This window comes from Myotis yumanensis, unplaced genomic scaffold (assembly GCF_028538775.1).
Source record: "Myotis yumanensis isolate MYYU_CA2020_CCGP unplaced genomic scaffold, mMyoYum1.0.hap1 SCAF_3, whole genome shotgun sequence".
NCBI classification, from domain to species: Eukaryota; Metazoa; Chordata; class Mammalia; order Chiroptera; family Vespertilionidae; genus Myotis; species Myotis yumanensis.
The window spans coordinates 152,642,314-152,669,982 of record NW_027223754.1 but is presented as its reverse complement, the minus strand read 5'-3'; the positions used below and the strand labels follow the sequence as shown (position 1 = coordinate 152,669,982).

General features: G+C 39.8%; 1 protein-coding gene across 1 annotated transcript; it reads right to left on the bottom strand.

Annotated features, from left to right (window-relative positions):
• KICS2 (KICSTOR subunit 2) lies at window positions 1-27,669 on the bottom strand. The gene is made up of 3 exons (XM_070409809.1): window positions 27,399-27,669; window positions 17,541-17,826; window positions 1-3,693 (listed from the first exon to the last, which is right to left on the bottom strand). The coding sequence occupies exons 1-3, from the start codon at window positions 27,631-27,633 to the stop codon at window positions 2,877-2,879; spliced, it is 1,338 nt and encodes a 445-aa protein (XP_070265910.1). The 5' UTR covers window positions 27,634-27,669; the 3' UTR covers window positions 1-2,876.

Genomic DNA, 27,669 nt, shown 5'->3' with positions numbered 1-27,669 from the left:
TAATGGAGATAAAGCAGCAAATTTTATAAGTGGTTTATACATGAGAAAGACAGAAAAATTAAAAATGTGTACCAACCTAATAAAAGGGCTTCAAAATACAAAAACTGACAGACATAAAGGACAAATTCACAGTCACAGTTGGAGACTTTAACACACCTCTCTGAGGAATTGACAAAAACAAAACAGTTTGGATATAGAAGGACTGAGTGATGCTATCCATCAACCAAAAAAACTTAGGAACAAAGAACCACGAAGATTCTAAATTAAGAAAAGTGGGTGGGTTGCTTAGGCACTTATCTGCCTCCTCTTCTACACTAGTTAAGTGTGTTCAAACTTATGACTCAGCACAGTTTTGTCACAGACCTGAAGAGAAAAATGAGAACAGGAGAGGCCTTGAGTTTAAGGAAAGAGCGGTCCATCTTTTATTGATACAACTTTCAAACCCAAGTATGTTTTCTGAGCCTTTTTTACACTCCATGATCTCATCCCATTCTTACATAGTCTTTGAAAAAGAGCCCACATTTCCTTATCCCCATTTTACAGATAAGGAAGTCAAGCTGACTTGCCAAAGAAACAAAACTGCACTTTTGCTGCTGGATCTAAGGGTGGACACAGTATTTTAAACTTCATCTGACTCTCCTGGGAGTGCAGTGAATTACCAACTATTTTCTTTCTTGAAAGTAAATTTTCTCCAGTATGTCCAAATGTGCAAAGTGATTATGTAAAGGATTTTGGTTCCTCTGTTAAGAATTAGGCTCTATTTTCACACACTCCCTAAAAGATACAGTCAGATACCAGGCTGGACCCCAGAGAAGACAGTGGTAAACATTCACCCTGTGTTCAAACAGCATCCTAACACGCAACACTCCTTGATGGACTCACTAACTCAGTGTTGACCACTCTCTTGGTTACCCATAAGAATCAATCAAGTTGTGGTTTAGAAACAAATTTCAAAATAAGCAGTCTGTGGGAAATATGCAGGTTTACTCTTCCAATTAGCAAAACATACACTTTACAGATCACTTCATTACTGAATTTAGAGGACAAATCTCAGAGTAAAGTGACTTTGTTTCTTGGCCTGAACCAAAATATATTTAAAAATAAATATACAATTCAAATGTGTTCTAGGCGAGTATTTAAGTACTGTATATATGTTTATTTACACTCTTCTCCATGTTATAATGAAGCATATTTTCTTTAAGGCTAATGGTGGTTTTATCTAGGAAAAAAAAATACATGCATGCCAAGGAATGTTTTTCAGCTTCTTAGCAAAGCACAAAAGGGAGGAAAAATGATTTAACTTTTTAGTTCCAATTGTTTTCAATGTTTTATGGAAGGTCAAAGTTGTACAGTCTGTTCAGATTTTTATAGAACCTGAGTGAATAAAATGTAGAGGTAAATCACTACTTTCTATTTAAAGCAAACTGGCTTTTTACAAATCATATGACTTTTATTTTTTTAAAAGGGAAAAAGAAAAGAAAGCACATGTTCTCCCCAGAAAATAGGTCAGTGGGTTCTACTCCAAGTAGTCCAGACTCAGGGGAGCCTCCTTTGGACTCGGAGGGGCTCCTCTGATCTCGGCCAATGCTGCTGACTTGTCTGCTGTGGTCGCTCTGAGCAATCATGAGAAACAGGACTGACTGGACTATTACATGACACACAAGCTTCGAAGGAAATATCAAATAATAACTCAATTACTCTTTGTGGCTTATTTTTATTCTGAATCAATAAGCTAGAGGTGAAGGTCTCCACAGCTCCATTATGCCTTCTTCCTCCTGAACACATACTGAAGAAAAGGGTTAAGGCAGCATGTGTTAAGATGTAGCACTACTTCTAAAAATATTTGGAGGAGATAGACACGAATCCCAAGTTCAGATGTGCTTAAGTACTGAGTTGATTACACAAGTATGAAGAGGTCCTTTGAATGCACAATTGATTTTTAACAAGTGCAGCGATTCCATTTTGATTTTATGAAAGTAGGCTGAGTCACATGAATGTTTAAGAGTGGCTGAAAAACCAAGACTGCATGCTTTTTCAGCCTAAAAATAACCAAGGGTAGAGCCAAATATGAACATACATTTCAGCAGAAAGGTGATAAACAGAAAGCCAAGCAGATACTCTGTGAAAATATCCCACATAACGGCTTATGCTGACTTTAAAATAGAGTGAAACATTCAAACTTTATAAGGGTAAAAACAAATGCAGTTAGGTGTGTAGATCACCCCAAAAGAACCCATGGCTATTAAAGTTGCCATTGGATCTTCTGAACTGGTAAGATCTGATGTTATCCTACTATTCTGATTTACCTTCAACTTTAATAACTGGCGGACATTTCTCACCAAGACTCTAATTTTGGCATCAAAAATATTCATTTGTAGATCGGAATCATAAAACTAGTAACTTCATGTTAAGTGGCTAGTTTATGAGATAGGAAACATATAATCCTTAATTCTAAAATGGCCATTTAATATCTGATCCCAATTACTCATCTGGGTGGGAGGGGAAAGGAGAGGGCGTTTGGAATGGCATTAGAACACAATGTTTGGAATATAAAACGACTGGAAAGAAACATCTGGAAAGAAACATCAAAGGCTAATAAATATTCAGTCTACATAAAATACAGGAAAACAGGAGAAAATACTGAGAGTACTTTGCTGTACCACAGAGATATACTGTAGCCTAGATTACCCTTTGGATACTTTACTTAATTGGCCTTAATTGCATATAAAGTGTGCAACACAATTAGGGAGGCTTTGTCTTTAATTTAGCTCTGGAAGAAGCATGGATGGATCGAAACCCTAATCACAGCCCATTGTAGATCATTAGAGCAATTAACACAATTTCTTCTCTTGAAAACCTTTCGCACAGATAACCTGCTAACCTTTGGACCCAGGTTTCAGACTTGCAAAAACCTTGGGGTTCTTAAGGGCAAGTGAGAGCTCATTGAGGAAGGAAATAAAGTGGGAGTCTCTCTCAGATTTCTTTGACTCAAAAATGACGACAATGGTAAAGTGGGGTTCTGGGCGGGTTAGGAAGTAGGTGCTCTGAACTTTGTCATCGTAGAAGTGAACCACTTTCTCCAAGCTGTTCAGGTCGGAGGTGCGGTCCGTCATGATCATGATGACGTTGGGCCAGTGCATGACAGGCCTGTCGCTGGGCAGAGACACCACGGCTGGATACTGGTCCACACCCTTGGGGGCCTCCCTGTAGGAATGGGGGTGGTGATAGCCGTGACCCTGAAAGCTCTCAGACCCTCGGTTATCAAAGATTAAAGACACGTTGGCAGCATCGTACTTCCTGATGAAGCTGGAAATCTTTCCAAACAGGTCTGGGTTGGCTTTTGCCGTCAACGTTTTCATTTCTGAAGCAGTCGTTTGTCGGCTCAGTGCCTCATGAAAGTAGAAACTAAATTTGGCAAGAAGCATGTTTTTGAGTTTCATCAGCCAAAGGAAAAGGTGTGGGGGCTGAACGGCCTTCTGAGACTGCCCTCCAAACAGATGTTTCTTGGTCTCCCGCTGCTTTTCAAAGATCTGGCCCCAGGTCTGCAGCTTGGTGTGAGCGCTGTGCAAGTTAACCAGCGACGGCAGGAACTTCCACTCTGAGACCTGAGCCTGGGCTTTCAGGAGATGACTCAGGACATCGACTTCCAGCTGGAAACTGCTTTCCAAAGGGCTGAGGATTGGGTGGTGAAATCTGAAGGGGGAAGGGAAATTAATAGAAATAAGTGGAAATATTACTCCATGTTCACGTTTTCTGCCCTCAAAAAGAAATGTGGTCAGATAAATAATATTACACTTGGGGGCAGGGGATGGAAAAATGGAAGGATCCCATGTTCAATTATTTAAAAAATTCATTCTGGCCCTTGCTGTTGTGGCTCGGTTGGTTGAGCATCATCCCATGCACTGAGAGGTCACCAGTTTGATTCCCTTTGGGGCACATGCCTGGGTTGCAGGTTCAGTGCCCAGTAGGAGGTGTGTAGGAGGCAGCTGACTGATGTTTCTCTCTCCCTCTCCCTTCCTCTCTCTCTAAAAACATCAATTAAAACATGTTTTTTAAAAATTCATTCTGACATAACTTTACCATTTCAGAATTATGTCATCATCATATTCTCCTATGGCAATAGCCTGATGCTTTTTAAAAAAATGAGAGTAGTAGCTACCTTCTTTTCAAATACAGGGAAATTAAATTAGCTATCATTCTCAACTTATTTTATTTATTCTGGTAATTGTATAACTAACATTATCATCAAAACAAGGCATCTTCCTTTCAGGATGTGGTCCTAAAGAGGTGCAAGTAATGAAAAGGTCACTAAAACATCTCTTGACTGTGTACATAATATGCTAAACTTACTTAATGTTCACAGTAACTCCATAAGTATTATTAAACCTGTTTTTCAGAGTAGAGTATAGACTATAAACCTATTCCTGAAACCTAGTATATAATAAAAAAATGTTTATTAAAGGAGCAGAACATTTACCAGAAAGCCCTCATTCAATCCTAGTTCCCAAATTCCCTTTATATATTTAATCACGGTTAAAAATAAAATGTAGCTAAACAAAAAATATCTAACAGTTCAGTCATTTTCCATTTATCTTAGGGTAGAATCTAAAATCCTTAAAAAGGCTTGAATAATCTGGTCCCTTATTAGCTTGAGCCACATTCCCATTCTACTCACTAAAGAAATAGTGACATTAAGTAAATAATTAGAAATGCAATATCATAAAGAAGGTCAAGGTAGTAGGTGGTTTCATTTCTACTTGTTCTAGACAAAATGTTTAAAAAAATTTTTTTGACCATGATCTACAGTTAGAAGTACGTTTTATATTGTGACTAAGTACACACCACACACATATACAAATAAAAGGCTTTTTGAAACCAGCTCTCCAACATCCCCGAGGGGTCCTGGATTGAGAGAGGGCAGTTCTTGGGTAACACACCCCAGAATTGGGCTCCCTCCTCTCTGGTTCCGGATGCATCACCCGAGAACCGCAGCTGCCAAGTCACTGCAGCTGGGCAGCTCCTGCATTGAGTGTCTTCCCCCTGGTGGTCACTGTGTGTCATAGCTACCAGTCAGATGGTCGAATGGTTAGGCAGTCACTTAGGTTTTTATATATATAGATATGTATATTTTTAATTGAATTACTATTCACTAAATTAATTTTATGACTCAAGAATTGCTACCTGTTGTTTGCAAAACAGTCTACTTTACCTGTAGTAACAATGTTGAGGGGGAAGAGGATAGGATGTGAGAGTATCCTCCCTCCCAGCAGAGGGGGAAGAGGGCAAGTGCAAAGACCCTGAGGTCAGTGAGAGCGTGACCCTTTTTCATCAATACTTTTTTCTGTACTTCAGGTCTCCTCTTCAGAGTCACCCATCCCCGCCCCCTCAATTATATCCTCTAGTTTCTGAATACCTGTCTTCCTCTTTAGTAACTTAATCATATAATTTATCAGACAAACTGGGACATATGGTTACCTTTGCTTTGAGCTCCTCTCTGAGGGGAAGTAAAACCTGCCTACTTTTTCATGCTTTTATCTACAACACGTGGTACATAGTAAAATTCAGTGTATGTGCTAACTGTGTTAAGAATTGAACCCTAGCCCTAACTGGTTTGGCTCAGTGGATAGAGCGTTGGCCTGCAGACTGAAGGGTCCCAGGTTCGATTCCAGTCAAGGGCATGTACCTTGGTTGCGGGCACATCCCCAGTAGGGAGTGTGCAGGAGGCAGCTGATCAATGTTTCTCTCTCATCGATGTTTCTAACTCTCTATCTCTCTCCCTTCCTCTCTGTAAAAAATCAATAAAATATATATATTTTTAAAAATAGAAGAATTGAACCCTAGTTTCTGTCCCATTGATTCTGCCTGTTGCTTATGATCTAAGTGAAGTTCTGTAACAATGAAATAGAATGGCTGAGGAGATCATCTCTGTATGGAATCTCCACTTAGAGCTTTCTTGCTCAGTTTTTTGTTGTTTTTTTGTTTTTCTGAGAAGCGCCAAGGGAGGTTTAGTGTCTGCCGAGTCTGGTGCACCCCCCTTCTCAAGGTGCCTATATCAAGCCCTTATATTCTTCCTAAAGATCCAAAGCATCTGCCAAAGTTGCAGGAATCTGCTTAGCAAGTGACCCATTTGAAAGATATGGACAGAATCGAGCATTTACTGAGCATATCCAGGCAACCCAGGAGATGATTTACAGGCCTGAGCCCATGGGATTTCACTGCTTCACTGTCAATGAGACAGAAGCCTCTTACACAGCTCAGTTTTGACCCCAGTTGAAAGGGAAAATGCTAGTTATCTTTTAAACAATTAGGAAAAAAATTATCACAAGTATATCTAGGGTTTTTAAAAATGTATTTAAACACTAATTAAAGGGATTATGGTTAAGAGAGCCATACTAGGTTGGACATTATAAGACAGGAACTGATTGTCACGTGATCAACAGGATGTAGTTATTCACACCACGACAACAACATCATTTTGGGTTTTTTCTATTACTTGCATTTTACCCTCAAGATAGAGAAGCTAAAAACATGGGTGGAAAAGCTAGTCTAATAATATACTCAAAGAATCAGAAAGATGAAACAGATCTCAAATCCTCTAACTCAGGTGCTTAAGTAATTAACTAATTTGGACTATTCAAACATGACATACTTCTGAATAAACATTAAGAAAGTCTAACACAGACACACAAAATCTTTGAATTGTAAGAAATGCTCTACACCCTTGGCCTAAAGGCTAAGGCCCCTTAACACTTAATGAGCATTAAGCAACACAAGATTCTATAATCGTGGATATCAGGAAAATTTACCAAGCAACTAGAAACACAGCAAGACTGCTAATCACAGAAAATGGCATGAGATTGGAGAAAATGCTACCACAAATAATACTCTGTTATTTTTCTACTTCCAGTTGGAAATCATCATTTATATCCCTAATGTTCTCCTTGAAAGAACATGAATTATCTTACAAATCTTCAGGAAAAATTCTGAACAAGTATAAATATATACTAAAAGTGCTTAAATACTCAACATTTATTAGGATGCATGTGAATGTTGAAGCTATTTTTCAGTTTTAAGAAGAGCTAAAAATACATGTTTAAATTTATTCTGCCAAGACTTTGAGATTAGCATTAGGATGTCTCATTTCCCCCATTTCCATTCTGCTGTGTGCTTCATACCTATTCACAACCCACACTATAGGGCAGCAATTTGCAACTTTTTCATTTCTTGGCACATATAAACTAATTACTAAAATTCTGTGGCACACCAAAAAAATACATATTTTTCCGATCTGACAAAAAACAACAACAACAGGTATAATTTGACTTATTCACACCAGATGGCTGTTGTGATTTTTTAAAATTTGACAATCTAAGAGAAAAGAGATCAGTGCCCCTGACTAAACAGCCAGGTATTGCATGTTTTAAAAGTTCTTGCAGCATACTGATAGAAAATTGCTGCTATAGGGGAATCTGTTAAATTGTTGTAATCCAAAAATATACATCTCAGCTATGGCAACAAGCTTAAATGAGTCTGAATACAGAATAAATTGACAACTATTTGCATAGAACATCTGCTTTTTAAAAAGCCCTGGCCAGGTACTCAGTTGGTTAGAGCATAGTCCCAATGAGCCAGGATTGTAGGTTCGATCCCCAGTCAGGACACATTCAAGAATCAACCAATGAATACATAAATAAATGGAACAAATCAATCTCTCTCTCTCTCTCTTCTCTCTCTCTCTCTTTCTCCCCCCCCCCCCCGCCCCAAATCAATTTTTTAAAAGGCCACAAAAAGAGAAAGTGTACATGCACAAATGCGTTCTTTCCTCTGTAAATCCCTATCAAGGAGTTCCTTCAAAACAAGCCATGCATGTGAGGAGTCAGAAGCCTGATTAAAAACAAATCTGTAGCACAACAATGGGAATGCACTAAGTGCCACAAAACTGCACATTTAAAAATGGTTAAGATGCTAAATTTTGTTACGTATATTTTACCACAATAAAAAAAAACCCTGTAATATCCTCTCATTTAAAACAATTAGTTTACTAGTTTTTAGATGAATTAGCCAGAAGTTTGCCCTGCAGAACCCTCCATGCTAGAAGGAGGTATTTATAATGGATACACATTTGTTCAGAAGAAGGAGCAATTCCTTTGGTTGAAAGATTGTACAGGAGACAGGATTTGAGTTGAGCCATAAAGCTTACAGAGCAGGTAGGATTAAAAAAAAAAAAAAGGAGCAGGTACAATTTAGCTATGTGACGATGAGGGCTTATATTTCTGGTCCCAATCTGTAACCACCGCTGATTCCACACCCTTTGCCATGTGACTCTGGAGCTTCTCCCACCCGAAGAGGAGTGCCTTTTCCCCACCCTGGACTGTGGAGGCACTGGGCCATGTGGCTTTCTTTGGCCAAAGAGATGTTAACAGATCGGATGAAAGCAAAGGCTTAAAATGAGGTCGGCTGGTCTTGTTCTTTTGAACTTTGGCCATGGCCACTGAATAGCTGATCCCTCTCTAACCTGGGGCTCAGACACTGTGGAGCAGACTAAGCTCAAAGCTCACAGCAATAAGCCAAGCCTAGTGAGACCAACAGTGTTAAGCGACCCAGCTAAGATTAACCCAGGTACGCAACTCTCGAAATAGACCTGCTAGCCTGTAAGTGTGAAATTTGGGGTGGTGCTTATACAGAATGACTGTGGCAATAGCTAAATGATATATGATAGAACCATGTGATGGGATTCAGAACATGCTACTCAAAAATATGGCACATGCCGCTGAGTCAGTTCTGATTCCTGGCGACCCTATGATGAGTCATGTCCACAACATCCTGTCCTCAATACCTCTGTTCAGCTCTTATAGACTCATGCCTAAGGCTTCTTCTTTTTTTAAAATATATTTTATTGATTTTTTTACAGAGAGGAAGGGAGAGGGATAGAGAGTTAGAAACATCGATGAGAGAGAAACATCGATCAGCTGCCTCCTGCACACTCCCTACTGGGGATGTGCTCGCAACCAAGGTACATGCCCTTCACCGGAATCAAACCTGGGACCCTTGAGTCCACAGGCTAATGCTCTATCCACCTAGCCAAACCGCCTAAGGCTTCTTTTATGAAGTCATTCCATCTCATAATTGGTCTTTCTCTTTACCTGCTGCTTTCTATTTATCTCAGCATTACTGTCTTTTCCAAAGAACCCTGCCTTCTCATGATGTGCCTGAAGTAGGACAGTTCCAGTTTTGTTATTTTTGCCTCCCTTGACGTTCCAGGCTTAAATTGCTCTAAGACCTACTAGTTAAGTCTTTCTGGTTGCCCAAGGTATCTGTAGAGCTGTCCTCCAACACCGTATTCCAAATGGATCAATTTTTTTCCCTTTAAGCCTTCTTCATTGTCCAACTTTTACATTTGTACATAGTAATTGGGAATGTGAGGGTGTGGGATGCTCTTAGCCGTGTCTCTCTAATGATACATCTTTGCCTTTGATGATCTTTCCTAATTCTCCCACTGCTGCCCTTCCGAGTCTTAGCCTTTTGATTTCTTGGCTAGTCTCCATTTAAAGTGATGACTGAACCAAGGTAAGCAGAATCTTTAACAATTTCTATACTGAATGAATTTGAGAAACCCACATGCCCAGGAAGGACTTCTGACCCTTCCCTGATTCAGGTCATAAAAGTCTCAAGTGAAAGGTGCCATCCTCATTCCCTGAGTAAAGGAGCATCCTTATCTCCCAAGAATAAGGGACACAGAGCAGAAGCTGAATGAACAGGCCTGCTGTTACCCTCAGTTTACTATACTTGGCTCCCACCCTTTTTCATCCTAGTACATTTTCCCACGACTCTCCATTCAAATCTAGCACAAAAACACGTAAGTTTAACAGCTTCTTTGGGTCTTCATTTCTTATGAAGGCTTCCCTGTCATGTAAAATTTATATTCAATACGTTTGTATGCTTTTCTCTTGTTAATCTGTCTTTTGTGTGTGTGTGTGTTTTAAAATATATATTTATTGATTTCAGAGAGGAAGGGAGAGGGAAAGAGAGATAGAAACATCAATGATGAGAGAGAATGATTGATCGGCTGCCTCCTGTACGCCCCCCACTGGGGATCATGAATGTGCCCTTGACTAGAATCGAACCTAGGACCCTTCAATCCGCAAGCCAATGCTCTATCCACTGAGCCAAACCAGCTAGAGCAATCTGTCTTTTGTTAAAGGGACCCCGCCTGAGAACTTAGAAGGATAGAGAAAAAAGATATTTTGCCTCCTCTACAAATTCGAGGACATTCTAAGCAAAATAAGTAATATGAACCAAAGTAGGAAATGGGGAAAGATTTCTCTAAGGCTTCTTCCTCTTTACTAAGAGTTTGGCTGCAATTTGAGGCATGTGATGGGCCTTAGATGAATTTGAAAAGGTAGGCTGGGCAAGATCACAAAAGGCCTTCAGTCTGCACTGTTAAGATTAGGCATGTCAAGTGTCTAGAGTAGAAGGCATCTCACAGAAACTGCACTCTTATTGGTTTTGCTTAGGAAATTTTCAGTGAGGGATAATTAACCCTGTTAAACTATACACACAACTGTTTCATTAAGTCTTATCATCCATCACAAATCTTTTTCTTTAGAAAATAAGGGCATAAAGACTAAATAAATCACAGTTCTGCCTTTGGTGAGAATTCTGCCATTTGAAGCATTCAGATAAAAAATGCAAACAAAAGTTTTATGAAACTAAAAAAAAGTTTTTTAAATTCTAGCTATAAAATTCTAGCTACTGAATGGTGTGTTATTCCCATACCAGAGGGGATTTTTTTTTTAAATTTCTATATTGGTTAAGGTATTACAAATGTGTCCTCATCCCCCCATTAACCCCCAACCCTCACCCCCACTCATGTTCTCATCCCCCTGTTGTCCATGTCCATTGGTTTGGCTTATATGCATGCATACAAGTCCTTTGGTTGATCTCTTCCCCTTACCCCCACCCTCCCCTACTTTCCCTCTGGGGATTGATAGTCTGATCACTGTTTCTCTGTCTTTGGATCTGGCCAGAGGGATTTTTAAAAGCTCTCTAATGTATGAATAATTGCTGACTTCTTTAAAAGCATTATTTCTTAAAAGCTATATTCTTGATTTAGGACAGTAAATACTAATTTGCATTAATTCTACCAGTTTTGTTTTGACCATAAAACAAAACAAAATTAGCCAGAATTTTCTTTTATGCTCACCGTATGAAACAGGTAAATAAAGTCAAAACAAATTCTACAGACTCAAAAAACATTTCATTGATGCTTCCTTGGAGAGAAATCCAGTTCCATTGCTCCTCAAGAGTATTCAAGGAATAGTAGACACTCTCATCCTAAACGAGCCAAGTTCATGTTTTTTCTTCTAGAAGGCACACAAAAACTGTTATATGAGTAATGTTAATTATTCAATTTGAAAGGCAGCATCATAAATGACTGTGATTCTTAAACGGGATTTGTATTTGTATAATAATGCAATGTTTACCAAAAGAGGAAACCTTTAACACCTTTCTACTCAAACACACTGGCTTGTAGAGAAAAAAAACCAAACATGCTTTCCATTCATCTTTGAAAGCAGGCTGAACATTGTAATAACTCACACAAGATCTGCATCTCAAATCAGGACCAGAGGTTTAGACTCCGTGCTATATATCATGCTTGTTAATTTTTTAATACAAAAGCATTCCACGGTTTAAAAGATGAAAAATTCACACCATTTTTTATAAGTGTTCTGACATAGATCAGATATATTGGGGCAAGTAAGCATTTCCTGAAAGATAAATTGGGTCCTTTGGGAAAAAAGATTAACTCATTCAATACAACAGAATAGCAAAATATGAATTATTTTTCTAGAACACTGGGGCCATAAAAGAAATGTGCTTGGTGTAGCACAGATGCCAAATCAAAAAAACTGTAGAAAAAAGGATGTTATTCCCCGCAAAGGGCAAATCATGTTTATTTATACCTAAAATAATCCCACTTGCAAAAGAAAATCAATATATTATACAGGATTTCAATTTTTTAGAATTTCTTAACTAAGGAATTTTATGTTGTTCAAATTAACCCACAGCCTCTAATGTAGATAGTTTTCAGGCTAGGAAATCAAATGCGAACATCATGGAAGTCAAATGTGGACATCATGCCATTTGACTTTCATATAACTGTGATTAGTAATTCCCTAATGATTAGAGAAAGGTAGCATGGGTGGAAGATGGAGACTGCTGATGAAAACACCCATTGACCATGCATGGTATTGCCACCCAGTTCCATCGGATTCCATCAGCATCCAATCAGAAGGCTACTGAGCACAGCCAAGTGCTGCCCTTGGAGTTTCAAGAATGTAATTCAGGCTTTTGCAGAAAATGGGAGAAATCTGCAAGCCTTTGAGAAGAGGGATATTTCAAAGAACATTCAAAGATGATAGATAGGTCACAAATTTAATATGATAAAAACGAAAACAGCTAAATCATTCCTAGGAGACATACACATTCACACATACACCCAGGCACATATATCTGTAAGGTTCAATACTCCGTGTATCCTAGTGGCATCTTTCTCCTATTTTTCCAAACAATCATTTTAATGCAGACTGTATATCAGTATCACAGGGAACTTTTAAAACATACACATTTCGGGGCACCCAATCCAGAATCACTAAATTTTACCCTCTTAGGGAAAGAGAGGAGGGGCCCAGGAATTAGTATTTTCTTAAGCTCGGAGATGGGTCAGCAAACCACTCTCACATTAGCTTTAGGAATCACCACATGAGATCTCTTCCCCTTGAGAATCATTATCTCCAACTGTACTTTAGTTTTTGGTTTTCAAACAATTACTTTATTTAAATAAATATATACATATATAAATCAGATTTGAGAAAGAATACATTTACAAACAGAAAATTTGTACACATGTAAAATCTATATATATAAAAGCCTAAGTGACTGTTAAGACCAAATGACTGGTCGGCCGCTTGCTATGACATGCACTGACCACCAGGGGGCAGACGCTCAATGCAGGAACTGCCCCCTGGAGGTCAGTGCACTCCCACAGGGGGAGTGTCGCTCAGCCAGAAGCCGGGCTCATGGCTGGCGAGCGCAGCTGGGGCGGCGGGAGCCTCTCCTGCCTCTTTGGCAGTGCTACCGGGCGGCGGCAGCTGGGGCTCCTCCCTGGCCACCTGCCACTTCAGCACTGCTACATCCCTGGGGGGATGTCAGACTGCCAGGTGTCGGACTGCCAGGCCTGATCCCCGTAGGGCCTGGCCTGCAGGGATCAGGCCGAAACCCGGCAATCTGACATCCTCCCAAGAGGTCCCAGATTGCAAGAGGGCACAGGCCAGGCTGAGGGACCCCACCCATGCATGAATCCATGCACCGGGCCTCTAGTTTGTTTATAAAAAGAAAATGTGTATATTTATATGCATGGACTATTGGCATGACAGGAAGAGCTTGCTAACATTTATTGCTTCTTAGGAAGGGAATTAAGTGGCTAAAGGACAGGGGGCAGCAGGTAGACTTTTCACTATGAATTCTTTTGTGCTTCATAAATTTTGACCCATATTTATGTATTACCTATTAAAATTAATAAAAAGAAAATTTAGAATATATCACAAGTTCAAAAATACAAGACAACAACTGAGGAAATCTGAATATGGACTCTATATTAGATGATGGCAGAAATCAGTGTTAAATTTTTTGTGTGGAAACTATGTTATAGTTTTGTATGGTTCTTAGAAGATCCAACTGAGTATTTAGGAGTGAAATGGCATGATGTTCGCATTTGACTTCCAAACAACTCAGGAAAATAAAATTATATACTGAGAAAAATAAAGCAAGTGTGGCAAAATTTTAATAACTGTGAATCTAGAGAAAGAATGTGTTCATTGTACAATTTTTTTTAGCAACAGTTTTTCTGGTATTTAACTCATATATGTAACATACACACTTTAAAGTATAAAATTCAATGGTTTTAATATAGTCAGAATTGTATAACCATCACCACTATATAATTTTATTTTATTTTTTTTTATTTATTTTTTTTAAATATATATTTTATTGATTTTTTACAGAGAAGAAGGAAGAGGGACAGAGAGTTAGAAACATCGATGAGAGAGATCGATCAGCTGCCTCCTGCACGCCCCTACTGGGGATGTGCCCGCAACCAAGGCACATGCCCCTGACCGGAATCGAACCCGGGACCCTTGAGTCCGCAGGCCGACGCTCTATCCACTGAGCCAAACCGGTTCGGCACCACTATATAATTTTAAAACAGTTTCATAGCCCCAAAAAGAAACCATATATACATTAGCAGTCACTCCTCATTCTCCCTCCAGCCCTCCAACTCCTGGCAACCATTTTCTGTGTCTACAAATTTGTAATCTACTTCCTGTGTCTATGATTTTGTCTATTCTGGACATCTACCTATATTAATAAAAGCATAATATGATAATTAGACTGGACAACCGAACAATCTTCCGGACGTCCTTCCAAATGACCTTCCGGATGAAGCCAGAGCTGCAAGGGCCAAGGCATGCTGCTGTGGCTGCAAGGGCCAAGGCAAGCCACTACGGCTGTGAGGGCCAAGCCTCTTGCACAAATTTCATATAAATGGAATGACACAATATATAATCTTTTATGACTGCCTTCCTTCATGTAGCATAATTTTACTAGGTTCATCCATGTTCTAGCATGTAGTACTTCATTCCTTTTATTTGCTGAATAATACCCCACTGTATGGATATGCCACATTTATTTATTCATTGATGTGTATTTGGGTTGTTTCCACCTTTTGGCTATTACCAATAATACTGTTATGAACATTCCTGTAAAAGTTTTTATGTGTGGGCATATGTTCTCATTTTGTATTTTTCATTGGGCATAAATATACTCAGGAATGGGATTTACTGGTCATATTACAATTCTATATACATTATCCTATTCTTGCAACTTTTCTGGATGAGTAAAAATTACAAAATTAAAAAAAAAAAACTAGGAAAAAACTTTATAAAGGAAGGATAAAAACATAATATATTAACCAAACTATCTGTGCTCAGAGGAAAGATGCACATTACATGATTTTGCCCAGTATACAACCCTTATTCTTTGCAGGGGAAGTAAGTGCTTACAATGTTTTCCATCTTACTATGACAGAAGACTATTACTTCATAATCTTACTTTGTCTTATTGTTTATTCAAAAAATAAAAACAGACCTTGTTTATTGACTTGCAAAACGATCAACAGAGATGAATTATTTACCTGGACTGGATAAAGAGCATCTCACTATTGATACAAACAATAATGCATACAGAGAGAATAGGGGCTCTGGGGTCACAGAGAAGGCGTTCAAGATAAGTTGCATGGCCCTGGGCATACTTAACTTCTCTGAGACTCCATAAAAGAACTATCTACACCTATACCTCAAAGCAGATATCATATAAAAGAGTATTACACAGTACCTAACATACAGTAGTTGTTCAGTATGTACTAGTTTCCTTCAAAATAGTTATATAAAAGTATTCCCCCCATTTTTCCTGCAAGCTTAAAAATCAATTTGCTGTATAGCAGAAACATTGATATGTTAGTTTTGAAACCAAAAAACAAGTCTACTTCTCCATACAGATGATCTCATTGTTTTGTTTCTGCTTTTTCACCTGAGCTCTAGATCCATTTCCAACTACCTAATGAACCTCTTCTTGAAAATATGCTAGCAACTCAAGCTCAAATTGCTCTAAATTTTGCTCACTACCTTCCTTCTAAGCCAGCCCCTCTTGACTTCTCAATTCTGTAAATAATATTATCATTTAAGGTGCAAAACCACCAAATCACCTTTGACAAGAAACTTCTCATTATTCCCACTATCCTGTTGCCAAGACTTGTAGACTTTTCTTGTCCTCATCTCCTTTGCCACTGTCTTGCAACCACGAGGCCCTATCACTGATCAGATTACCATACTAGCCTGCTGAACTAACCTTCCCTCCTGTGACCACTCCCTTTACCATCCCATCCCATCCGACCCACCAGTGCCATAGGAGTCAGTTTAAGATAAGGATGAGAACACAACACTCTCATCTTCAAAAACCTTTCAGGGTTCCCCACTATTTATCAACTATTCACTTATTCATCCACAAACACCTTTTGAGCACCTATATGTGCTAGGCTCTGTTCAAAGCGCTGAAGGCATAGAAGCTGCCATGGAGCTCACATCCTAGTTGTGAGCAAAGAAAACACACCCTGAGCAAATAACAGTAATTTCAGATGGCAAGAAGGAATGTGAAGAAAACAAATCAGGGGGTCAGAAGAGTGACTAAGGGTAGGATGGAAGAGAAGGCTTCCCTGACATTTGAACTGAGACTTAACTGATGAGTAGACAGCTAGGACAAGAGTTCAGGAAGAGAGACCAGCAGGTACCTCACTCTGAGGCCTTTCAGTATTCTGAAATCACCTTCTCATCTCAAAGCATCTGCTCCCTTCTTTCCTACCTTTGCTTTCAAAACCCTACCTGCCCTTAAAAGTCATCTCTGATTCTACGTCCTCCATGAAATCTCTTTTAATCCCCCCACTTTACCTCCCTTCCCCAGACCATTAATCAGATAAGTATTATCCTTCATTTGGGAATATAAGTTAACATATCTACCTTTCTCTTTTAGGCAAACATATAGAAAGTCATATATTTGAAAGAGGGGTATCCTTCAAAGTAATCACTAGGCCAAAAGCAATTATACAGGAGTTTCTAACACATGTACTTGTAAGTAACAGGTACATGAGAGGAATAAGTGGATAAGTCACCAAGGTGATTACTTTGAAAGGGCATTTATTCAAACAGTGGTTTGTTAAAAAATCACATTAGCCCTAGCTGGTTTGACTCGGTAGATAGAGTGTCGGCCTGCGAACTGAAGGGTCCCAGGTTCAATTCCGGTCAAGGGCACATGCCTAGGTTGCAGGCTCGATCCCCAGTGGGGGGCATGCAGGAGGCAGCCAATCAATGATTCTCTCTCATCATTGATGTTTCTATCTCTCTCCCTCTTGCTTCCTCTCTGAAATCAATAAAAAGATATTTTTAAAAATATTTTTAAATCACATTATTTTATAGATAACTAGAGACCCAGTGCATGAATTCATGCACAGGTGGGGTCTGGCCGGCAGAGTGAAAAGGGACACGGGAGGTTGGCCAGCCAGTCCCACCCTCTTGTCGAACTCCTGGTCAAACTCCCGGTGGAGGGGACAATTTGCATATTAGCCTTTTATTATATAGGATTCTCTTTTGGTTGTATAAACTCCTTTTATAATACATCTTTTAAGACTTATTTCATTTTTGGTCTTTCACTATTGCTTAGAAAAGTATCCATCCAGGATGGTGTTAACTAAGTCCAAAGAAGGTGCCAAATGCATACTTGTAAATTAATTAATCTATACAAAAGCAATACAGCTATTCTCCTTTGTTTTGTCATCATAGATTTTTATAAGAGTTTGGGGAAAAACTGAGAGTCTGCATGGGATCCAGAGGCTGCCACATTCTATCCCTCCCTCCTCCTTCACCTACACTGACCTGGAGCTGTATTTCTTGAGGATGGTGTCCAAAAGGCCAACGAGCTCTTCAGCATTGATGAACTTCTGTGTGCTGAGGGTGTACATCTTCTCATAGAAGTCTGCAATCTCCATCCGCGCCTGAACGAAGAAGCAGAGCTGCTCTGACAGGTGGGAAAGGAGTTCTTCCACGTGAGGAGCGGTCCCTCCCAGGGTGCCACGGCCAGTCACCACCTTCTTCAGCTCGTTATGCAGGGAAGTATAGATAGTTCGGATGGAGTCCTTCCTGCTGAAGAAAGACTGGCCCCCTGGTAGGCAAATGACATAAGCACATGACAGGTAAGGAAGAGAAAGCAGAAGTACAAAATACCTCTCAGCATTCAAAAGGAAAGGATCTGAACCTGCTGAGCTCAGTGAGTTTGCATCGACCATATTCTCTAATTTCCATGCTTGGGATTTAAATATTTTGAGGTTGATAATTTCACTGAAGAGTAAGTTAAATGACTGCCTGGAACCACTCATTAGTGTAGCAATGGACCTGTGATTGGTTTCCTTACGCACACACCAATTCCCACCCACCTCACTTTAATGAGGACTCAGATTAATTTCAGAGAATAATTACCCTAGATCTAAAAAGCCTTCCTTCCACATAAGTGTATTTGAAACAAACAAGAACACCCAATTATGAAAAACTGTTGTTATTCCTAGTAAATCAGCAAATTTTATTTCTGCTTTAGAGTTACATTTTCCTTTGAATCTCATCTTTTAATCTTATCTTTCAAACCAGAAAATGGAAAATACACAAAGATCTCCCTCATACAAGAACACAGACTACTAGCTCTCAGGGGAAAAAAAGAACAGCTTAGTACTCTTGACAAAGTTGACAATATAGGTTTTAATAAGCAGCACATTGTGAATCATTAAGAGCAACAAGCAATTATAAGTAACTGCTACTGTAACTTAGGGGTTCCAAAGGAAATCAGCAAAATATAAGACCAAGTATATCCTTTTCAACAATCAAAAAGGATCAAATGGCATAGATATAATTTGCTTACTTCTATATTAATACATAATCAACTATATTTCTGACAGTTATAAAGCCAGCTTCACAAATGTTGCCTTAAGCAATTCTGCTAACCATCAAAGGGTCAGAGGCAAGACATTAGGAAAATGAAGAGAAACAGGACAAGTTTAAAACTGTAATTCTTAGGAAATATAAAAATAAACCTCAGAGATGGGTGACAGTTTAAATTTTCTATTGATATACACAGAAGGCTTTAATGAGTGAATTTATTACTATTCTAAAATATCAGGAGTGAAAATTATTTATCAAGGCATTTGTAAAAATAACCTCTTAATGAATGAAAGATTTCACAAAGTTGTTTTTAATTCATTGTCCAGCTTATGATTCAAGAAATGAATCTGGGCTTCTAGTCAAGAAGGTGGTGTAGGTAAATGTGTTATTGCATCCTCCCACAACCACATAAAAATTACAACTAAACTACAGAACAACCATCATTTAGAACCACCTGAAATTTAGCTGAATGGAAGTCCTACAACTAAGAATATAAAGAAGACACCACACTGAGATTGGTAGGAGGGACAGAGACACAGCACAGGCTGGTCCCACACCCACATGTGCTGGAAAAAATCGGGAGGGATATCTCAGCTGCAGAGATCTCCCCTGAGGAGCGAGGGATCCCAGCTTCACACCAGGCTCCCCAGCCCAGGGTTCCAGTGCCAGGAAGGGAGGTCCCCATACCTTCTGATTGTAAAAACCAGCAGGGATGGAGGCTGAGTGAGACAGAAGGCTGCTGGAGTCCCAGGCAGTTCCTCTTAAGGGCCCTCACACAGACTTGGACTCACTCTCTCTGAGTTCTAGCACTGGGGCAGCATCTGGAAAGGCACCAGGGATATACCGGGGAGAATCTGAATTGTCTGGCATCAGGACGAGAGCTGGAGGGGGCAGCTTTCTCCCAGACAGAAGTGCTGGCAGAGGCCATTGTTTCTTTTCTGAGCCCTCCCCCATCAGAGCCAGCAGGAGGGTGCCATATCTGAGACTCCACCAACCTTGCTCACACTGTTCACCCTGTCCTAGTGATTCCCTGAGATCCTACCCCACCCAAGCTCTTTCCAGTAACTTTTCCATATGGCCTGTCTTGGCTCAGGCTTTAGACCTTCCTATAATCTCTCAAAAGAGCATCTGGCTTTAGTGTGCCTCATACCTCTCACTAAGTGGCTCTGGGCCCAGCACTAGCGGCAGCAGGTCTTGTTCATACCTTGGTCTTGCCTGGGCACCTCCAAGCCCAGCACAAGTAGCAGCCATCGGCAGATGGCTTTGTAGCTTATGCTGGGGGGCCCCGGGCAGAACTCAGGCAGCAGTTGACCTTGGCTTGCAACTCCTGGGAGGCTCCAGAGCCAGCACACCCAGTGGACAGCTTCAGACCAGATCAAAACACCATCCAACCACTTTCACAAGCAGATTCAGCAGACACCAGATCCCTGCTTAAGTAAGCTCGGATCTATGAAGTGGGCCCTTGCACAGCTGATCCTCCACAGGGGTGGGTGGTCAAAGCCAGTCCTTGCAGCTGATTGGCCTGGGGAGTAAATCCCTACCATTGATAGGGGGTGGGAGGACACACACTGGGAATTCCCAGCTTGGTTGAAAGGGGAGGCTGTGCCACTGGACCTTACAAGACACCTACTACATTAGGCCATTCTACCAAGTCCAGGAGATGTAGTAGCTCTACCTAACACATAGAAACAAACACAGGGAGGCTGCCAAAATGAGGAGACAAAGAAACATATCCCAAATGAAAGAACAGAACTCCAGAAAAAGAACTAAACAAGATGGAGTCAAGCAATCTATTAGATGTAGGCTTCAAAACACTGGTTATAAGGTTGTTAGTGAGAATGCCAACAACATATTAAAGGACATGGAAACCATAAAACGAACCAGTCAGAAATTAAGGATACACTAACTAAAATGAAGAGTAATTTACAGGGAAGCAACAGTACAATAGATGAAACCAAAAATCAAATTAGCAATTTGGAATATAAGGAAGCAAAAAACATCCAATCAGAATGGCAAAAAGAAAAAAGAATCCAAACATACACACACACACACACACAAAAAACACGAGGATAGTGTAAGGAGTCTCTGGGACAGTTTCAAGCATACCAACATCAGTATCATGGGGTGCTGGAAGGAGAAGAGAGAGAGAGCGAGGAATTGAAAACCTATGTTTAAAAAAAAATGGTGGAAAAACTTCCCTAACATGATGAAGGAAACATACAAAAAATCCAGGAAGTGCAGAGTCCCAAACAAGATGAACCCAAAGAGGCCAACATCAAGACACATCATAATTAAAATGCAAAAGGTTAAAGACAAACAGAGAATCTTAAAAGCAACAAGAGAAAAGCAGTTCGTTATTTACAAGAGATTTTCCATAAGATTGTCAGCTAATTTCTCAACAAAACCTCTGCAGGCCAGAGGGATTGGCAAGAAATATTTGAAGTGATGAAAACCAAGGACCTACAGCCAAGATTACTCTACCCGGCAAAGCTATCATTCAGAATCAAAGGACATATAAGAGCTTTCCAGACAAGAAAGAGCCAAAGGAGTTCATCACCACCAAACCAGCATTACATGAAATGTTAGTTTTCTTTAAGAAGAAAAAAATACATAAAACATAGGAACAATAAAATGGCAATAAGTACATACATATTAGCAATTGAATCTAAAAAAATAAACGAACAATCAGAACAGAAACAAGCTCATCAATACAGAGAACATTTTGATGGTTACCAGCTGGGAGGGAGACTGGGAAGTACAAATTGATTGTTACAGAATAGTCATGGAGATGTAAAGTACAGCAAAGGGAATATAGTCAATAATATTCTAGTAACTATGTATGATGTCAGATGAGATTTATTGGGATGATCACTTAGTAAGTTATATAATGTCTAATCACTGGATGTACACCTGAAACTAATATAATATTATGTCAACTGTAACTGAAAAATAAAAAATGTGAAAGAAATAATCGAACTACATACACAGATCTTTCCTATAATCTGGGAAAGTGAAATGTCAGAAGTCAATCAAATGCAATAAAAGCACTTCACAAATTCTGTTCACTAAAACAGTTAACATATCCTCGTTTATATCCTTCATTTTATAAGTGGCCGTGACTGTTTGGATTGGAGGACACAGAAAAATGGACAGTTTCATAGCAGTGAAAATGTAAAAATCAAGTGATGATCCTTTGGCCAGGTTTTTGTTTTTGATGACCTTAAATCTACTTTAACTCTCCTTTTATCAGAGGACAAAACAGAAGGATTCTGAATTGGAAGAATAGTTTAAGTCCCAGAATGCTATTACTTTAAAGCAGTGGTTCTCAACCTTCTGGCCCTTTAAATACAGTTCCTCGTGTTATGACCCAACAATAAAATTATTTTCGTTGTTATTTCATAACTGTAATGTTGCTACTGTTATGAATCGTAATGTAAATATCTGATATGCAGGGTGGTCTTAGGCGACCCCTGTGAAAGGGTCATTTGACCGCAAAAGGGGTCTCGACCCACAGGTTGAGAACCGCTGCTTTAAAGTGAGGATGTGGGTGGATATTAAATCACTTTTTTTTGCCTATAGTGTTTTATTTCCCCTCCCCCTCAAAAAGAAAAAAAAGGAAAAGAAGGCAGGAAAAATAAATTAATCTTATATCCCTTACTACTATGGTAACCACCTTGTCCCAGTTTATCCATGACTTTCCAGATTTTAGCACTGAAAATGTTATTCTTGGTAAATACTTCCTTAATCCCATGTCCGAGGAACCCCAGCAGTCCTAGGCAAATCTAGAAGGTTGGTCACCCTACTTACTACTGATTCCAAAGACAAACAACTAGCACTTAAAAACCGTTTTCTCCAATATATTGCTTAAACAGACTGACTAACATTCACATCATTTCTCCTAATAGCAGCAAAATTCATAGGTACAGGTGGGTTTACACTGACACCAACATCCCATTCAGGACTGTACCTTGGAGGGTTTCCCTTCCTTCCATGCCCACACTTAGTCTAGCTTTGCAGATTTTGTAAAGTGACGGGATAGAATAAACAGACCTCCGTGCCAAGGTCTAGGACAAAATTTCTTAGGTTAGGAAGGTAATAAAGAGTACCATGTAAGACCTAAAAGCTCCGACAGTCTGACCGACTTGGTTCTAAATCCCAGCTTCCATACTCGAAAGCTGTGTGATGTGGGAATGACTTAGCCACTCTGAACCTTAGTTATTGTTTTAAATGCAAAATTAGTAATAAAGCTGCTAAGAAGGCAAATTAAGTAACATTTGGTATGTAATGTACCTAGAGCAAAGCACATATTCAATCATGCTAACCTCTTTCCCTTCCATTTATAACTGACAGAAGAAAACGCTCAATACTGCATAATTGGACCTCTGAAACTCTATGGTAAATTGGGAGTTTCAAGTCCTGTAAAAAGAATAGCTATCTATTTGACAGAGGTAGGTGACCTCAACTCTGTACTCACTTCCAGTGTTAAACAGTGTGGCCTTCGTGATACCTTCTTTCATCAGATTGCCCTTACCTAGGGGAGTTAAGCATGACATGAAAACAAAGAACAGCGTTAAAAACTTATCAATAAACATCAATCACTAGTATGTGGTAACAAGTAAAGTAACACTTAAAAGGAAGGGACAGACCACCAATGCAATTTCTTTATCCAGGCCTCTCTTCTCAAAGCTCTCAGGAGCAAAATCCTATTTATTGACTAGCCTGGTTAGGAATATCCAATGAGGATTAGTGTTCCAGAGATACCAGAATTCTTTCTCTTTTCAATTTTTTGAATTTATAAAATATGAATATTTTGATTTATGAGTGCTCATTATTTCTCAAAATTTCAACAGTCTATCTCACACATGAAATTTCAAGGTATAAGTATATTCAAGGAGCATGTAAAACATCTAATTGGGTATTTTATTCTACAACTTCTTGATAATTTTTAAATGTCAGTTCTCAAGCTAAGTCATTTTCTACCACACTAAATTCCAGCAGCCAGAGGTTGAGGAAACTCTCCAGTAATGAAACAAAGGGGACAAAAGTATGACTTTCTAAAATCCTCCACAGGCACTGAGTCACTGACCCTTCCCCAAACAGAGATATTCTCCCTTCAAAGGCAAGAGAAGGCTCCAAGACAAGGGCTCCACCCAGACTTTCTCACAAGTGAGCCAAGACCGGAACAGAAAGCTCCCTGTCAGGTCTGTCCTTTGTCCAAAAGACATCTATAATCAGAAATCACTGCTAAGGTCGCCAATATACACCAGTTACAGAGTGAGGTCAAAAAGACTCACTTTTTTAAACCATGTTTTAAATGTTTAAAAAATACATATAAACTTTTTGTTTTGCTTTTTAAAGAAAACCATAGAGCCCTAGCTGGTTTGGCTCAGTGGATAGAGCATTGGCCGGAGAACTGAAGGGTCCCGGGTTCAATGATGGCAAATGCCCGGGTTGAGGGTTCAGTCCACAGTGTGGGACATGCAGGAGGCAGCTGATTAATGAGTCTCTCATCATTGATGTTTCCATCTCTCTCTCCCTCTCCCTTCCTCTCTGAAATCAATAAAAATATATTTTAAAAAAAGAAAAACCATCGAGCCTGGATGGTGTGGCTCAGTGGTTTAGCATCGAGCTATGAACCAGGAGGTTACTGTTCGATTCCCAGTCTGGGCACATGCCCAGGTTGCAGGCTCCATCCCCATTAGGAGGCGTGCAGGAGGCAGCCGATCAACGATCTTCTCATCATTGATGTTTCTATCTTTCTCCCTCTGAAATCAATAAATCAATATATTTATATATATATATATGTAAATCATAATAGATGTACAAAATTTTAAATAAATCATGGATACAAATACAATCTGACAGTTTAAAAGCAGGTATTCTGGTTTGGGCTGTCACTCACACAACGCACTAAATATATATATGTATATATATATATATTTTTTTTAAAAGAAACATTTTGATTAGCAAAGTACTTGAAGAACATGAGAATGTTTCAAATGGCAACACAAACCATTTTTTAAGAAAATGGAGAGTTGGGAATATACAGATGGCCAAGAGACATATGAAAAAATGCTCAACTTCAATGATCATCAGAGAGATGCAAATTAAAATGACAAAAGATATCACCTCACACCCATCAGAATGGCTACCATCAACAAATGACAAGCGCTGATGAGGATGTGGAGAAAAGGGAATCTGCTGGTGGGAATGCAGACTGGTGCAGCCACTATGGAAAACAGCATGGAGTTTCCTCAAAAAATTAAATATAGAACTGCCATTTGACCCAGTGATCCCACTTCTAGGAATATATCCTATGAAACCTGAAACACCAATCAGAAAGAATATATGTACCCCAATGTTCATAGCAGTGCAATTTACAATAGTTAAAATCTGGAAACAGCCCAAGTGTCCATCAGTAGATGAGTGGGTACAAAAGCTGTGGTACATTTACACCATGGAATACTGTGCAGCAGTAAAAAGAAGGATCTCTTACTCTTTGAAACAGCATGGAGGAACCTGGAGAGTATTATGCTAAGTGAAATAAGCCAGTCAGAGAAAGATAAGTATCTCATGATCTCATTCATATGTGGAATCTAATAAACAAAATAAACTGATGAACAAAATAGACCCAGAGGCATAGAAGCATGGAACAGACTGTGGAATCCCAGAGGGAAGGTGGGTGGGTGGGAAGATACCAACTGAAGAACTTGTATGCATATATGCATAACTCATGGACACAGACAATAGGGTGGTGAAAGCAGGGCCTAGAAGAGGTCAATGGGGGAAGAAGGGGGACAAGGGGGACATATGTAATACTTTCAACAATAAAGACTAAAAGAAAATGGAGAGTCAACCCAATAATCATGAAGTCGTACTGTATAAGCATGTTGATATCACAAACAATCCAATACCAAAAAACTGTAAGGTATTTACAAAGTTAAAATTAACATCTGGAACCTACACATTTACTATACATGTGAATAGAAGTGACAGGTCACCTGGGAGCCTGAACAGTGCCTGGCCATGTTTCCCAGTGTAAAATGCTCTGTGGGTCAATTTCAAGGCATAGTGCTCAAGCTCATCCATGCAAGGTGGGGTCCACGCAGAGCCAATCACAGCGATAATATGGCCCACTTCACAGAACCCAAGCTGGAGACAATGATGGTCTTACACATGATCTTATACACGGGACAGCCAGTTTTGTTTACCTAAAATCAGTCACATACAACTTAACTAGAGTAGCAAACTTTTTAAATAGGGATGCATAACTAGGCTTTAGGAAATCTAACTGAATGTTCTCAGATTATATGCAAAACTGTATTACATGTATATATTTCTGGGGAATAAGCCCACAGGTTTAATGAAATTTTCATAGATAAGCTTAAAAAATTAAGAATCATGGCATTGGGGTCAATCTCCACACTTCAGGAGGAGGGGAATCTATAAACAACAAAACTGCCAGAAAATTTACCTACCTTCAATTTTACAGTCAAAATCCTCCCCATACATATAAATAAATATATATATATGTAAATCATAATAGATGTACAAAATTTTAAATAAATCATGGATACAAATACAATCTGACAGTTTAAAAGCAGGTATTCTGGTTTGGGCTCTGTCACTCACACAACTGCATGTACACAATTTGCCAATCTGTAAAAAGGGGACTAATAACACTGCAACAGCAATTGAAATCTGTGACAAGTGCCACTGTAAAAAGAGGAAGAAAAAATCTACAAGTTGAAACTATTTGACCAGTTTTTGCCAATGAGTCAACGTACTAAATAACAAGTTATCAGTTGAATAGCTAAGGCAGCAGTTAAGATCTCAGAAAGACTTGCTCCTTTAGTGTTCACTAAAAACAAGATGTACACACATGGGCACCTTCAGGCAATATGAGGAAATTGGGGGTGGAGGGGAATCAAAATGGAATCTGCACGCAATTTATACATTTCTATTCTATATTTATGTGTCCTTTGTTCATACCGGAACCTGTGCCTCTGACAATTAAAGGATCTAAAATAGGCCAAAGGACTAAAACAACTCTGAAAGCCCTGTGATTCATATTTATTACTGATAATTATAAGTAATAATACCTTGTATGCATAGGCCTTGGCTTTTACATATGTTATTTCCTTCTGATCTACTTACATTGTTTCTGCTAGTTTAAATTAATTGAGTCTGCTCTTGTATCTTATTATCAGGGGCAAGATTTATCATGGGATGATAAGAGTGTTTACCATTTTCCCTGTAAATCCCCTCTTGCTAGTGTTAGGCATATTTCTTGCCTTTCCTGTCCAGTATCCATTTACTTCTTCGTTCATTAAATATTTATTGAGGGACTACGAAAAGAGAGGAGGACTCCATCTGTAACTCTCGGGGGCCTTAACCTTCGTAAGCCAGACAACTGTCTTCATTAACTCTAACGAGGTTGGTATTAACAACTTTTGCTCCTCTGGCGGCAGTGTCACTAGCTAGAAGAGCGGAGACAGAGTTTGCTTAACTTCTCACTTATGGCACCAATCCATGCACTGGGCAAAACAGATACATCCAGCGGTTTGGGACACGGCCCGGCAAAGAGCATCCACCCCATCCGCCAATCTATCCGCAGCGGCGGCCGGTGGGCGGGGCTTGTGGAAGCCGAGGGAAGGAAGGGAACGGTGGGAGGAGATCTGGGAGCGCCGAGTAGGACCTGCCACTAGAAGTGACAGAAACAGGGAACCCAAGGCACTGCCGACAGGGGACTAGACCCCCTTTCCTTCCTCCTCAAGGGTCACGGGGGGGGCGGGGCGGAGGTACCTAGTTTCTGCCCCAGGTAGGTGAGGCTGTGATAGACCTTCTCGGCTGCGGCCAGGTGGGCCAAGGCCGCCAGCAGCGACAGCCAGCTGCCCCCCGCGCTCTTGTTGGCCTCTCGTTCCTTCTCCACATTGTCCTTGGCCTTGTCGTAAGAGAAGACACCCAGGTGAGAGAAGAACGTCTCCAGCACAGCCTGTTCCACCGGCACCGGGGCGGCCAGCGGGATAGACTCCCCCATGCGAGCCGCGCTCCAGCTCCACCCACGTGGCTCAGC